The 17,242-nt window shown below is 33.4% G+C and overlaps 1 protein-coding gene across 3 annotated transcripts in view; it reads left to right on the forward strand.

The window, feature by feature from the left end:
- Window positions 1–17,242, forward strand: part of Tmem117 (transmembrane protein 117) — a 474,182-nt gene that overhangs the window by 302,123 nt on the left and 154,817 nt on the right. For all 3 annotated transcript variants that reach the window (XM_048802574.1, XM_048802575.1, XM_015493238.2), the window contains one exon: window positions 14,571–14,668. In XM_048802574.1, the coding sequence (XP_048658531.1) occupies window positions 14,571–14,668 (98 nt within the window). The remainder of the gene's footprint in view (window positions 1–14,570; window positions 14,669–17,242) is intronic.

Here is a 17,242-nt window from a genome sequence, read left to right on the forward strand (position 1 = left end):
TGAATGGAGTGGTTGTCCTCATTTCCATTTCAGAGGATTTGTCGCTGATATACAGGAATGCCTTTGATTTATGCGTGTTGATTTTATATCCTGCCACTTTGCTGAATTCATTTATTAGCTCTAATAGTTTCTTTGTAGAGCCTTTTGGGTCTGCTAGGTATAGAATCATATCATCTGGAAATAGTGATAATTTAAGTTCTTCTTTTCCTATTTTGATGCCTTTAATTTCTTTCGTCTGTCTAATTTCTCTGGCCAGTGTTTCGAGAACTATGTTGAACAGAAGTGGAGAGAGAGGGCATCCCTGTCGTGTTCCAGATTTTAGGGGGAATGCCTTCAGTTTTTCTCCATTCAGAATGATGCTAGCCTGAGGCTTAGCATAGATTGCTTTTACAATATTGAGGTATGTTCCTGTTATCCCTAGTTTTTCTAGAGTTTTGAACATAAAGGGATGCTGTACTTTGTCGAATGCTTTTTCCGCATCTATCGAGATGATAAAACCTCTCCTTAAATAAAGTGATGATACACATGACTGCATAATAAAAATTATATAGTACTCAAGGAAACACATATTATTAGAAATAATAGTAAATACAACTAACAGAATTAAATCCACACAGATCATAGATATTAGAATGATCCAAATGGAATATAAAATAATCTAGTAAGGAATATATGTAAATTAAGAGGACTTTGAACGTAAAACGAGGAATAAAATACTAGCCATTTGAAAATGACCTAAAAAGAACTTTTAGAAATTAATATTTAAAATGATTAAAAAGAAATGTTCAGTTTGGGGTTTAAAGAGCATATTGGACAAAATAATTAATTAGTAAAGTATAATACACTTTAAATTATATTTTTCCAGATTGATGCACAGAAAAATCGAAAATATTTAATTGAAGGTAACACACACAAACGGCAAAACTCTATTTTGCATTTAATCAAAATTTTTGAAGGTGAAAATACAATGGGGAGAAGCAATATTTGAAAAAAATTGATTTATAATTTTTCCTAATTATCAAAATGTATGAATCTTCAGATTTGAGAATCACAATAAATTTAAAACAAAAATACTCATTTCCAGACACATGAGATAGTAAAACTACCATCAAAGTAAAACTCATCCCAAAAGTGTCAGAGACAAAACAAGTATGACAGTGACAACTGATTTCTGACTAGCAACAATGGAGACTAGGAGTACCTTCCAGGTACTAAAAGAAAATTATCTTACAACAGAATTCCCCAGAGACACTGTTTTATAAGGGGAAGAGCCAAACACATATTTTCAAGAAAAATAAAAGTCAACTTTACCTCTAACAGACCCTCACTAACGAAAATTTTCAAGTTGACATTACAGTTAATACAAAGGAAAAAACATTAATAAGGCAATCAAAGATGCAAGATGGAATTTGTGGGTACTGTATGTTTAATATGCTTTTAAATATATATGAACATTAGCTATATTAAACATTAACTATAGTAAATGAGTTATTCCTTAAAATATCTAAGTATTAATAACCAGAAAGTATTGAAATTTTGGAAAAATTTACATGTAAGTTTACGTCATGAGCAAGCTATGCCACTAACATAGACCAAATATGTTTGTGTCTTTTTCCAATATCAAAGTTTATTGAATAATAATAAATTCACAAGTTATACCACTTTTAGCAGCTGCAATTCACTAAATACTTGTGGGTTACCCGATAGGCTGGGCGATCACAAGTTCTTTTATTCCATACTTTACTTCTAATATCTATAACATTCAAATCACACATCACACTTTATACAAACACACACACACACACACACACATTACAGAAGGCTAAGAAAGGGTTATAGTGGCCACAGGTGTTCATAGGCTGAACTGAGAGCAAATGCAGAGAGCAGATACTAATGCAAGTCACTGGAAGTTGTCAGAGAAGATTAGATACCAGGTGAAGAACTTGCTTAGGATACAGAGCTGTTAGAGTGCAGAACTTATTCTAGGCCAGTGTATAATGGACAGCAGTGTGAGAGCATCAACATGGAGTGTCAACTTGATGTCTTGGCTTGGAGTGGGCCATGTGTAATCATGGGCAGGAGAAACCGTGTTATTCTGAAGCCTGGAGGGACAGAAACCACAGGTCTCTTGCTGTGTTTTTCTGGGCATGGTTCATGATGAATGACCAGGTGATAGGGTCATTGAGCTACCATGTCCAGTCCTGGAGTGATCCTCCTTTGGGAGGTCTTAGGACGGTGTTGTTTCATTTGGTGGTTCATATGTTTGATAAGTTATGCGCTTGGTATTTCTGATATGGGATTGTTACTCCCATGCATCCATGTCCTCTGATTAATTCAGTAAGTCCACAGGCAGTCATTTTTATTAGTACGATTAATTTATTTATCAGTTTATGCCTTGTGGTTGTTAGGCAGGTGGTAGATGTTTACTTGTACAGTGTGTGTAGAGTAACTCTACCTTAGCACTTGTACTCAAAATGGAATAACTTACAGAAAACTACTACTTTATAAAATGGAATAACAGGATTAGGCACAGTCTAAAAATTACTGTTCTCTACCTCAGGGAGTAACACAGAGCAGGGGACAGTTTGCTGTGTAGAGTTTGGAAGGTGTTATTAGAGTTCAGTCATTGTGAGGTTTTTGTTGTTAATTTTGAGTGAAGTGGTGATATTGACTAGTTATTAGATTTTGCTAATTTGAGAAGGCAAAGTAAAATTTCCAAGTAATCTTCATTGTGATTAGAAGTAAAATAATATTCAAGACAATACAGAATAAATGCAAATAAAAATTCAATCTATCTGAAAAAAAGACAAAAGTGAAGGAAAAGAAGTCAGCAAGAGATTCTATACAATGAAGGGGTAAAATTGGTTATTTTAATTAAGCCAAATCAATGAGACTGTTCTTTTAAGGGACAAAAACTGTCAGATTATCTTAAAACATTTCCTTCTATGTGCTGTTTTAATTATCTATTGTTGCCTAACAAACAGGCAGCTTAAAATGAGATGTGTTTGCTAGCTCACAGTTCTGGAGATCAGAAGTTCACTTGGGCTCCTCTGCATTCTCTGCTTAGGATCTCAAGAGTCTGAAACCAAAGCATTCTCCAGACTGGGCTCTTGGAGAACCTGAGGAAGAATCTACCTCAAAATTGATTCAGGTTGTTAGTAGAATGCAATTTCTTTTGAACTGGGCTTAGGTCCCTGTTTGCTTGATGACAGTTAATGCTGGCTACTCTAGGTCCATTCAAACGGTCTCTTCCATGTCAGCAAAGGAGAACATCACTTGCATTGAATCCTTCTCAAGTTTCAAATATCTTTGTCTTCTACTGCTTTGAAGTGGCTCATGTGATTAAATTAGGCCCACTCAAAAATCTTTTTACCATAGGAAATAGCAATCAATGGGACATAACTCATTATAGTCACATGGTTCCACAAGGGCCATTGCAGGTCATTCTTAAAATTCTGCCATGGTGTCTTCAAAGTCATGCCAGAACATAAAAAAACAGAAAAATTCTAAGTAAAAGACTGAAAGACATACCAGGAAAACACTCTAAAAAAAGCTGATATCTAGCAAGATGGACTTTTGTGGGGAAGCAAAATATTTTTAGGATTAAATAGGGTGAACATATAATGAAGGTATAACAATTTAAACTTATAAGAACCATTAACATATTTTTTAAATTTATAAAGACTAAATTGAATAAAATAATTTGGTAATTGAAAAGTCTAACATTATTATGCTTATGGTACAAAATTAAAAAAAAATCTCTGAAAATGAATATAGTAGGCATTTAACATTAAGAAACTAAGGAAAGAAACAGAGAATTAGTCAAAAAGTAGTGATAAGGAAATAAAGATATGAAGAGAACTTAGTATAATAAAAATTAAGTTCTACCAGAGGGTTATGATATCCAAAATTTGTTTTTCAAAATCTTATAAAACTAGCAAATATTTATAAAATTAATTAAGATTAAAAGGAAAAAGAAGTAAAACCACATGAAAAATAAAAAAAAAATATTAAAAATATGCATCAGGAATCAAAGGTACAAATATTTGATTCAGTATAGATAAATAAATCTAAGGAAACTAATATTGAATGATAAAAACCAGATGCAGGAAAATGATACTATATTATTCTGCTTAATTACAAACATGCCAAAAATATATATCTAAACAACTTATTTTATTTCATTTATAGATACAGCAAGATGGGGTAAAACCACAGTGGAAAACAAAGGTACAGGAATAGTAAATACAACATTTAGATTAGTGGTTTCCTTTGATGAAGGTAGGGAGGATAATGACTGGGGACAAGTACAGGAAGGGCCTTTTGTTCCCTTTTTGTCAAGGCAGGCTGTACAAACTTGCTTTCTATCTATTCCTATTTTTTATAACTTGCATATGTATGATATGTATATATATCAAACTTAATAATTCTAGTGAAAACATCTTGAATTTTTAGCTATCACTGATATAGTAACTAAACAACAGAGCAAGAACAACAATAAAAAGCTTGATTAAAGCACTTTTATTTGGTGTAATTTTTAAAATATGCCCTAAAACCCAATATTTCAATTTTACCTGAAATGCAAAAAATACAAATAGCTGGATTTATTTTCAGACACCAAATGTTGATACAAGTTATTTCTTTTTACAAAAATATGCTTTCAGGTTATAATTTTTGATTTTCTAAGCTTGCTAATATGTCATTGTGTCACAGGTACACCTGTCTTCAACGGTCATAAAACAGAAACAATGCTTGCTTAAACTTAGAGACCATGTTACTTCATCATTGCCTTACTTTATAATTTCTCAAATTCTGCAGTCGTTGTGGTTATGTCAGATGGTTGACTTAACAGTCTTTCTGGACTTACCATTTTTTACTTTAGGAATATCAAATCAGTTGAACTTCTCCTCCCACACTGGCCCACAGTTTTGGATTCTTTACCCCATAGAGCAGGCTGAACCATCCTGATAAATGATAATTATATAAGCAGTATGGAAGGGTACCAAGTGGTGCTGGGCCTGGGAGACTGAGTTAGGGTTCTGGACACTATCATTAGGGGTAGCATGTGTTAGGCATTTCATTTAGAAAACTGGAATGCTGGGCACCCTAAAAATAATTATTTTCCCATTGAAGAGATGTTTGCTCTTTTTTCTGTCCCAAGGGCTCCATCTTGAATATTTCTTCTCATAATTACATGTCTGAAAACACCCTTTACTTTTCTTCCAGTTGGCCTTCTATTCATATATTAAGTTAGAAAGCCATCATATGATAGTGTCTTTTGTGTAATTATTTTTTCAATATATGTTAACAAAACAGAGCAGGTATGCATACTGAAAAGTATTCCTTCTTTCAGGAAAAAAACAAAAATAAATGCCCAACTATGTAATATTGGGCTATTGTTGTTTTATAATTTATACCACAATGGGGAATAGCATGTCAAAAGATGCCATAAATATTTTTTCTGCTTGCTTTTTCTCAGCAAACCAGTAGTCATTCTCATTTTTTTCCTATTCATTCTAAATTATAATTCAGTGTGGTAGAAAGCAAATTGCACTGGAGCACATCATATTTATTTTGTATTTATTAACACACTGTTTGAAACTCTGCAGAACTTTTTGATTGTGTATATTTCGGTGTTCAGGTGATTCAGGTGTCTTTCTCTAAATGATTCTATATTCTGAGACATGCCCAATTTCCTTAGTTAATAATAAAACAGTCCATGATGCATTGTAAATCAGTAGGGATCTAGCAATAAGGTGCAATACATCACAAAAGCAGTGCAGGTTATCATTGGAGATAATAAGCAAGTGCATTAATATTCATGCCTTATGAAATCCTGGTTGTGCTTCTGAAAAGCTGTAGAATACATTCCAGGTTTAATGCTCACTAGTAGATGTTTGCCAGTGATTTTCCGATACTCTTGTAGCAATTCATTCAAGGCATCACTGGGTAATTTAGGAAACTTTAATCCATAGTTTCCATTTACTTAATTGCATACTCAGCTAATGTTTCTCAGTGAGTATGCGTAATTCTTTCTGGTTAGACCTTGGGTTTTTCTTTGTCTCAGCTGGAAGTGCTGTTGTATAAGAATGATCATATATGCATGTTTGTATGTGGTGTGGTGTGTGTGGTGGGATCTGGGAGGGCAGAACAAAAGGGAAAATAAGTGGGTGCATAGAAAAATACAAAACAGAGCCATCACATAAAGATGCACAGACTTAGCACTGTACAATCCCAGAGGCCACATTCACTATGACTCACCATCCCCCTCCTGAGTTGTACAATATAATGACACTGCAAATAATGCATACAGAAGCATACTACTTTTTTAAAATTTATGATTAATACATATCCTTATTTAGTTCTTCTATAAATAATTCACAATCAAAGAGATACATTGTTCAGTTGGATAATGTAAGTAGTCACGCCTCTTAGGCTTGATATCCCTCTTGTTCAAAATCATATTTGGTTTCTTTATTTTGCTAGCAGTCAAGAAAGACTGTATATACTTCTTTTGACACCTTAACATCTCCTTTCCAGGCATAGAAGGAACAAGGTCAGGAGGAAAATGAATGCTCTATTGTACATGTACCACTGTCAGTAATACAATCACTACTACCACCTCCATAACCATCATCCCTTCAGTAATTGCCAAGGAGACATTAAATGGGGACAGTAAAGGAGGTCCTTGTAAAGGAGCAGTAAAGGAGTGCCATTTGTCCAAGCCTTCCCCACTTATCTACTTTGCATTTTGTGCTTCTCTTGATTCCCTTTTATTCATACAGTCCATCTATTTATTTATTCATTCATTCATTCAGTCAGTCAGTCAATAGATATTTACTGACATCCTATAACTGCTAGATTCTCCACTAGATAATGGGGATCGAGTGTGAACAAAACAGATAAAATCCTTGCAGTAATGGAGCATTTTCAGGGTTAATTCTTCCACTTAAGATCTCTTGCATTTTATAGAATTTCCCATTATGTTCAGGGTTTATTTAGCCAGAATTAGGATCTTTTACTTCCTCTATACTTTGTAGGAAGGATTTAAATATTAGCAGTTTTTTATGCATGGGGCTGGAATTTCAGGATTACATTGAAGTTTCCTTAACACAATCTTTTAGAAATGTCTCAATTTATGTGAGGCCTCTTGAACTATGATTTAGTGATGAGAATATGTTTGTAACAGAAGATGACACTATCCCATATAAAAAGCTGGGATCCCCAACAAGACAGCAAAACAAATTGCAAAGCACTGTACTTGTGATGACAATGTTGGGTTTGTTATTGTTGCAGCCACTCCATATAAGCAAGATAGACCCATGCCCAAATTTTGTTTGGGTGTTGAGACGAATGATGTCACACTATACCAATAGGAAATCAGAAAATTCTTTCCTCAGCACAATAGCTTCCATGCAGGTCTGAACATGGCTCAAGAGACAAAAAAAGTTGTGGAATTTTTATGGTGCATATGGGGAGAAATCTAGAAAGAAGTTTCTATATATGATATGAATTTCCTGTTGGTGCCAAAGAAAGAAGCCTCAAAGTTTCCTTATCAGCTTTCCCAGATATGGTTAGAAGGGGAAGAAAGAGAAATGAGGCTTAGAAGTTGTAAGCAATCAGATATCCCCTGCCCCCTAAAAGCATTTAGTCTCTGTGCTACAGTTATGATGGTGTTGGAAGGAATTTTGAGAGATAGTTTAAATGCAGACTTCATGTCTACATACTTAGAAGCAGGGAAGTAAAATCACAATTTTAAAAAATATTGGAGCCCTGCTCTCCACCTCTCCTCCTCTCCAGTTAGGCAAATTTCCTGGTTTGTGACCAATGGTATGTAGCTTATGGTCAGTGCTCCTGTTATTCATAATGATATGCTGTCTTTCCTCTTGGCCTGGGTGTGTGAAGATGCTCTCATTTTGATGTTGGTTTTAACTATTATAAATCAATATTTCCTGAATCATCATCTTTGGGAAGCAAAAGTCCTTACACATAAGGTCTGCTCTTACAAATTAAAGGGAATCCTGTAACTTCCCATTCTATTTCTGAATTAGCCACCATAAGGAATTTCAAAGTATGTGCCAAAATATGAGTTCTTTGATATTGAAAGTTTGGCTTTAATTTTCTTTACATGCTTACAAATATTACCTTGTAATTTTATCTAAAGAGTTTTTCTAAAATGGATGTGTACCATAATATTATGGTTATTAATATAAAACAACAACAATCTCAATGAAATTCAGATAAAAGTGTAAGCAACAAAATCAGGAAGAGAGTATTTTGTGAGGGAACAATAATTCACTAATTATCTCAATTTTCTGAGGTGGATAAGGAACTAAAAGAAAATATTCACAATGATAACACTCCAAGATCATTCCCCAAACATTTAAAAGATAATTATAGAAGTCTATAAAAATTGTGTATAGCTGGTGCCATATTTTTCTGCAGTTTTTAAGAGATGGGAGACACTACCAACCTGGGCCCACTAGAGTATGCCAATTAACATTTGTGGAAATTCCAATTTGATCATTATTTCTCTAGTTTTCTCTCTGCATTTCTTTCTTGGGTCTGCCATCTCATTTGTCTATTATCTTTATGAGATGAGATGAACACTCCACCTACTAAATGCTATTATAGAACTCTTAGCATTCCATTCACTAGCTACTTTTTATTTTTATTTGTGTGTTGTCAGATAAACTAACTAAATGTTTATGTAACCACATAAGCTAAATATGTGACGAAGCTTTCCTTCAAAGTTCTCTCTCCAAAAAACTGAAATGGCCTATGTTCAAATTCCTACAGGATCTCATATTGTAAATTATATTTTGAAAAAAAAGTTACATTAGGGGAAGACATTAATAAAAATATAGCTAATTTTAAAAGTAGAAAAACATTACAGAGATGGAGTAATTATTTTTGGTGGTATTACCTCAAAATTGCCAAAAAATTATCATTATACATAAGCTTCTGATTGATAATTTTAAACAGTACTACAGAATTTTGTTTTAAAATAGGGAGTTTTTGGTAGTCAAACAAAAGAAAACCAAGAACAAAAATAAAGAACACTAGTTTTACCTTTTAAGTGAGACTAAATGGCATCTCTCTTAAGCATAATCCATTATGGGAGGTTGTCAAATACAGTCAACCACATTTCAAGGCAATGCTAAGAGGAGACATGTTGGGTGCCTATCAAAGGCAATGTTGACAGAGGATAGTTCTCACAGGTAGGGTGCTGGGGTGTGCTAAGGAGGGGTGTGCTGGCTGAAAATGGGCCTTGCTACCCCTCAACATGAACCTCTTGCAGAGAGCAAGTCCAGGAAATACTGACATCATTCAATGGCAATCAGTCCCCAAAGAAGGATTTCATTACTAGGAATAAAAAGAAGAAAATAACAGGGAAATTCAATAGTGGCTGAAAAATCTTCCAGTAGAAAAATGTTACCACAGAGTGAAGAAAAAGGGTGACCCAAAACATCCCCGTGACTTAGAAAACTATTAGTGAAATAATTGTCTTTACAATATAAGTTTTAAAAAAATGTTCCCAGATATTATGGTGTGGGAAGGTAAAACAAGAGATGGTAGGCTCAGTGAAAAAAATGTGGAAAAAAAAAACTGAGAAAATAATAGTCAAAATGGAATTTTCACAAATGTTAATTGATATACCTCAAAATCCATAGTATGGGTCAGGACTGAATGAGAAAAATTAAAGGTAAAAAGAAAGTAGATATAGAAGACAGAGAAAAACCAGCATAGGCATAGCTGTTGTCCCTAAATTATAGAATTACAATAATAAAAAAGAAAAATAATTATTAATAATAGGATTCTAGAAAGACTTAAAAGAATAAAAGAAATTTTTAATCACCAGAAAAAGGTGATTTTCCCTTTATTATGAAAGGGGAAACCATGCCCAGAAAAATAACAGAGTAATCAATAAACTTAGCAAAATTATTATACTCAAAATAAAAAAAAAATTGGGGTATCCAAGCAAGATAACCAAATCACTATTAAATATGGAAAATAATAATAATAATAATATCAATTTCCAGTTTTCTTCCTGGCATCACTCAATCTTAAAACTGTGAAGCAATGCCTGAAATTCCTAAGGGCAAATGTGTGAGCCCAATAATTTTGTATTCATCCTACCCACTGGTCAACTGTAGAAAAATTAAACAACTTGGCTGAATGCAACATTTTTCTCATACACTTTCCTGAAGAATTTATTAGGAATGAAGTTCAGGCACTAGAACAAACTCTTGCTGAAATATTGGGAAAGATCATTGAGGCAATTTAATTGTAGGACTAATGTTAAAAGAAATATGCGATGTAGAATATTCCTAAACCCTAACAATATAGCAATGACATATGGTACAAAAATGTATTTTTATTTGCTCATCTTTTATAGATAAAGGGAGAAGAGATCATTTAAAGATGATAAATAAAACAGAGATATATTCAAAGAGTCAAAAAGTTAATAGGAAAATAATACAATAAATAGAAGAGAATGGTAGAGGGGAAGAAGACAGAGGAAGAGGAAGCAGAAATATAACTCCTGCTAATAATACTGCATGCTCCTAGATGGCGAATTAGAACTTGAGGTACAAAGAGGTTAATTATCTTGCCTTAAATAAAAAACTGGGGAGACGAAGAAGCTTGTATTAGAACCCAGGCTGGCAAATGGTACACAGAACAGTTCATTAGGTTTGTGACTTCGCTATTACATAATCTCACTGGCTTTTCTCTCTTCATTGGTGAAAGGTGGAAAATAATGACTTAGAGTTGCTGCGACAATTAACAGGGAGAGCACACCCCTAAGAGTTGGTAATCCATGAAGCTCTATGGTGAATGGAAGGCATGTCTGTCACCAGTGCTGTTTTCACACTGTCACTGTCGCCAAAGCATCTTTCAGGCCCGCCTCACAGAGGAGCAAAGATTTCAATTAGGTGCCTGTAGAGATAAATTGTTTTTACAATCCTTTACTGACTTTTAAACCTCAAAATGGATTTTCTTGCTCAGACTGAACAATATCAATCCCCTAAAAGAGCTTATATGCTGAGAAAGACCGCCTAACAAAGCGTGATGTGGTAAGTGCCACAGTGAGGCTCTGTGCTGTGTGCACACAGGAGCAGGGAAGGGAAGGATGGTGAGATTCAATGAGTGAAACAAATTTCTCTCTGCATAGAAAGAAAGACCTGCAATTTCACATTCTAATATCTCCCTTTGGGAGAAGCATCGACAGGTTTGTGTTGTATTTATACTACACAGCAACCTTTTTAAAATTGCCTTCAGCCTCTCTTTCCTGCATCTTTTCCCACAAAGATTGTCCTTGACCAACATAAGAAATGAATTTGATTTCTCTAATGCAGAAGGTAATTGGATTTTCCTTTATTGAATGCATCCCTTAATGACTGTCTCTGTAACTGCCAATTTAGCTGCAAGTGACCTGACATTGATCTTATGATATGACTTAAAATAAAGAGTTGAAGCTGGGGTGAAAAAGATCAGTTGCCTGCCATCAGAAAGAATGAGTCTTGGCCCTGTCTTGCCATTTTCCTGAGAAAATGCTTTATCTTTGATGTCATTTTCACAAAACATGCTGCTGTAATAATTGGTCATACAGCAGCAGATTGCCTCCTTCTAGAAAGTATGATAAGTACTTCCCAGAAAGTGCCCTGGAGAAAACACTGAAAACGGAATAAAACCTACCCAGTAATCATTTTGTTCCCTGAAAATATTTATTATCATGCAAACTCTTTCAGGAATAGAATAAATATTGCTGAACAGAATGCATTAAATCTTTAACAAATTTGGCCAAACATGAAATATTTATTAAGTATTTATTTACTTAACCTTGAGGTTTTAGTAAAATATTTGACACAAGAACTTTTGTCCAAGGTTATGAAGAAGCAGTGGCTGAAATTGTTGTATTTGAAAGAATAACAATTCTTTCCTCAAGGGAAGTTATAAGACTCTTTTATGCCCCCCAAATGTATAAGATTTAAATTTCTCTACTTTCATCTTTATTTACTTTCTAGTAATAATATAGTTCACTGGACTCATGGTTAATCTTTATTCTATTGTCTTCCCTTTCTCATTTTGATAAATATCATGAATCACTTTAGGAGGAAAATACAATCCATGGGCATTAGTCTGAGTGAGAAAATGAAATACTATAATTTTAAAGAATCAAGAAGAAATTATAGGTAAAGAAAATAATGCATAAACTAGATCATTTTAAAAACAAGTAAAGCAAGTGTTTTTCCTTTTAAAATTATTAATATTAGTTGCATTTCATATTTATCAAAACAATTGACAAAGAAATTAACTGAGAGTTTATATTAAAACCATCTGTGATTCTTGAATGTTTTCAGATTCAATAGTGAAGCATCAAGTAAAATTATTAGAGGACTGTTAGGCAGAACTGCATAAATCTGCATTGTTGCTCAGTGAATTACAGTGAACTAACTTTAGTTCTCATCAACAGAGAGAATGTTGGGAACTCTGTTCTTAGAAATGACATTGAGAAAGAAAATAAATAAGAATCAAGCTGAAGTCTTTCCTGGAAACTGGGCTTCTTAGCCACCATTCGGATTGGCATCCCAGTGAATATTTTCAAGGGACAATTTTTTGGACACTGTGTGGCAAAATAAGATGGGCTTGCTTGAGTAGCAGTGGGAAACTCAGTACTATCCAAAGGTCACTGATCCAGAAAGACTCCCCATTGACTCACAATCTTCTGTCATAAGTGATTAAATCTCTCTTCTTTCAAGGCCATTTGTTGGAAGTTTCAATTACATGCAATGCTAAGACTTTAAGGGCAAGAGAAAAGTATGCTTTAATGGGTAATGAAAATTCTTCATTACTCAATACAGTATACCTAATTTTGTATGAGTTTTTCCTTCTTTCTTTTTTTTTCCATTCTGGGGTGTGTGTGTGTGTGTGTGTGTGTGTGTGTGTGTGTGTGTGTCTGGGAATTTAACCAGGGTTGCTACACCATTGAGCTAAATCTTCCACCCATTTTATTTATTTATTTATTTTTTTTTTTAAATTTTTTATTGTGGGTTGTTCAAAACGTTACAAATTTCTTGGCATATCATATTTGACACTTTGATTCAAGTGGGTTATGAACTCCCACCTTCACCCCATACACAGATTGCAGAATCACATCAGTTACACATCCATTGATTGGAAAACTGGGAATGGAGCCACCATTTATTTTTATTTTGAGATAAGGTCTCACTAAGTTCTCAAGGCTGACCTCAAACTTGCAATCTCCCTGCCTCTGTATCCTGAGTTGCTTGGGTTATAAGCATATGCTACCATACCCAGTGCAGTTTTCTTAATTTTGAATCTTTTTGTGTGTTTGAATTTGAACATTATTAATAGAAATCACAGCTAATGAAATAAAGTTTTCATTTCTTGAAGGGAGGACAGATTCTATGGGAAAAGGAGGAGAGTGGTGTGTGTGTGTGTGTGTGTGTGTGTGTGTGTGTGTGTATGTGTTTGTGTGTGTATGCATAGACAAACATATTTTCATCATTTTTCTTTTAAAAAAAACAGAATTCACCTTCCACTGACATAAGACTTTTAAAATACTTTCATAATAGGTTACCTGTTTATGATATATTGGGCATTTGCAGAAACGATTAATATGTGATTTGACTAATGAGCAATTTACTTTGTTATTGGGTCTTTAAAAAACAAGCATTTATATCCTAATTCATTTTGTCATTTCTTCTTTAAGTAAATGCTTAATTCTATTATATAAAAGACTCTATAGACATTAGAAAGGAGATAAAGTTAAATCATCTTTAGAGATTTTAAAGTGTAGTAGAGAGAGAAAAAATATGCACATAAGTAAATAAAATAGAAGATGGAACATGATATATGACATGAGAAGTGTGTCTCAAGAACTGCAGATGTCTGTCAGCAGAGAAAAGTGAAGATATCATGGTGGTAACAGGACTTGATGTAGACCTCAGAGGATGGGCACCGTCTCTGCATGTGGGAAGAGAGGAGGAATATTTTTGGAAGAAGGCATAAAATTGTGGATGGGAGAATGCTAGCTAATTAGAATAAGCATAGCATCAAACTGAATATTAAACACTGTACTGCACATACAATTATATGATAAAAGGAAGAGAAAAAGAGAAGGTAATATTTTGACTAATAGTATAGCTAAAAATCTAGGCACATCAGGAATTATTTGGATTTTGAAGTTTCTAATTTAGACAAATTTAAAAAGAATGTAGTGTTTTCTTTGTTATATATGTTTGTTTCTATGGAGATATTGATATTTAAAGGTGGTTTATATCAAAGGTAATTTTAATTGACTTGTAAAAAAATGGTCTCAATATTTGACATGCTGAATGACCTTATATGTGCTCATTCAATATGTAAAGTCAAAAAAGCTATTAAAATTTTTAATTTAATGAAATATATTCTAATTTTTATCTCTTCACATATCCTAATGTTAAAATATGTACGTATTCTATCTCACTAGAATGTAAATTATGGGCTGAATATTCAGATTGTGATTTCTGAAAGTGTTAAACAAGTTCCTGTCATTGTTTCAGGTCACTGATATGATGCTGCAGGACAAACCCTATCCTGATTGGGGAAAATCTGCAAGAGCTTTCTGGAAGAAAGGAAATGTTAGGATCATTTTATTCTGGTAAGAAATTGTTTTATTTATATTCTTTGTTTCTGCCTTGCCTCATTTATAAAACCATGGGTAGGATGTAATCTTTTCCTAGATATATAGAGTTCTATCTAGAGATGCTACCATGCCCAATTAAAATCATTATCCTAATTATTTGATGAGTTAATTTCTACTTATATACTGTTACATGTACACATTCATAAGGCAGAAGTTTTGCTAATACAGTGATGCATTACTTGACCAGAGGTAAGTACGTTTTTGACTTAGCAAAAACAAGCTGTAATTTTCATCAGTGAAATATGATACATAAAACTAGCTCCTGTATACACTAAATTGCCCAGTATTTGAAAAAGTAATTCCAGGAAGGAAGAAACCCCTTTACAAATCATATCTGGCCCATTTGTGTTTCTTCTTCACATGATTTCCTTTTGTGCCTTATCATAATCATTGCAATTAAAAAGCAACCACTGTCTAATAGGATTTTGTTTTTGTAGAGTCACTATTATTTATGTGTATTTGGACACATTAAAATAGAAAAGATAGCTATCTCAAGACACAAAGAGGGGTAATTTCACCTGTCTGTGGGGTAACTCCAGCAGCACAGTGGTTCTGCCAGATATGTGAAAGTTATGTACGCTAATGTTCAAAAGCAATGTGACTGATGATAACTTGAGCTGGAAATTTCCAGCCTGTGCACCTGCCTTTTGAAATGGGAGAAGAAAAATCTGTTTATTCTTAGATTTAATTCTGTTTTCTTATTTGCTTTTTTAATATGAAAGCTACAAAAATCATGGTAATCTAGTGCTTGGGGGAAAATAAGTACTCTACATTATATTTTGTGCTTTGGCACTATCATTAAATGTTGTCAGGGATATATGACATTTTGAACTCAATTCTTAACAGATAAACAGAAGTGGGTTTTTCAATAATGCGAAAATGAATATAATCTTGTAAATGTTTATTCACACCTTGTCCCTATAAGTCAAGAGTGGCCTATTTTTTCTGGTGCTATTTAACCTTCATATATTTTCCTGTTTGTTAGCTCCTCATGTACCTTGTGTGAATAATATATAATAATTATAGCAAATATTTATTGAGGATATGTTTTGCTCCAAGCACTCGGCTAAAGACTTGACATTCTATATGTTTACTCATTTAATCCTGACAACCCTATAAAGTATGACGTACTGTTATTATAGGAATAGGTCTCTGATACCATTAATCATTGTAATAGCCTGCTTGGTGTGCAAATTTCCAAACATCTTGTTTATTTTTCATTCTTGTGCTAACTAAAACCATGAGATTCTGGGATTTCTTGTACCCTACAGAATTCAATGCAGGGTTTGAAAAATCATAGTTTGAAAGGGGAGAGACTAATAGCATTTATGGATCATCTCTCTTAAAACAATACCCATTTACTATGTCTATATGTATTCTGTATTAGTTAATATATCTTCAAAGTCAGCATCTTGATGACTGCTGCTACCACTTACCAAAGTCACCCATATAATATTTGCAAAGGTAAGCCATGAATATAGTAATTAGAAGGCTTCTGTGATTGTTATCATTAGCTATTCTTAATCACAATTGCTATTTCAGAAGAGAGAAAAATCATGCTAGATATTTCCTGAAGCACCCCAGTAAATTTTTCCTTGAACATTGTTACTCAAGCTTATATATCATCTGTCTCATACAAATGGGTTTGTTTTGAGCATGTATGATAACATACCCTCAATGGGTAAAGTGTAGTCTAAGTGGTTTAAAATAATAATTATAGTCACTGGCAAATGGATAATATTCTCCAATGGAGAGCAAACTAAAATTCACACTTATTTTTATAGTCACTGTTTCTGTAAACTAATAAATAGATAATATATTTGAGAGTTTTTCACTGTTTTATTCAAAGTAGTATTTCAAATCATAAAAAGCACAAAATAACTAAAGAAACATATTTAAATTTAACTTTAAATATATTTTTCCATTTTTGTTTAGACTGTCTTGACAACAGTATTCATAATTTGAAAAAAAGGAAAATCTGACGCAACAGTTCAAAATGGGAATGATGTGAGAAGCAAAGATATCTTCCCTTTTGTTCACACTCTTTAGATAAAAGGGATTTAATGTATATAAAGGGCATTTGTTTTCTTTTTAATCTTAAGAGATAAAAATACAGAAATCATTGGAAAGACTCTAGATTCAGTTAAAGAAAGTATTTGCATACTACATGTCACCCACTCAAAAAGAGGTATTTTCTTTTGATTTTTCTCTAATTAATAAAGATAAATTAGTATGAAAAAAGTATATTTTAGAGAAGAAATTTTGCAAAGGAAATCTTTCATGAGTTGCAGTGTGATTATGTGCAGCAGTTTGAACAACATTGCAGTTTGTTCGATGTGCAATTTGTTCTAGTGAATTTACCTCTTACCTTGTATAGCTGCTTTAACTCACAAGTGCCTGTCAGAAACTATATCATTTGCAACTGTGGAGGTGTTTTCTTTCTTGACTCTTAGTGTTAGATATCTCTACATTGAATGAAGTGCTTCAATTTATCTCTGTAGTTGTGCAAAGATGAAACTGCTATAACAC

The sequence above is a fragment of the Marmota marmota genome, unplaced genomic scaffold (genome assembly GCF_001458135.2).
Source record: "Marmota marmota marmota unplaced genomic scaffold, marMar, whole genome shotgun sequence".
NCBI lineage: Eukaryota > Metazoa > Chordata > Mammalia > Rodentia > Sciuridae > Marmota > Marmota marmota.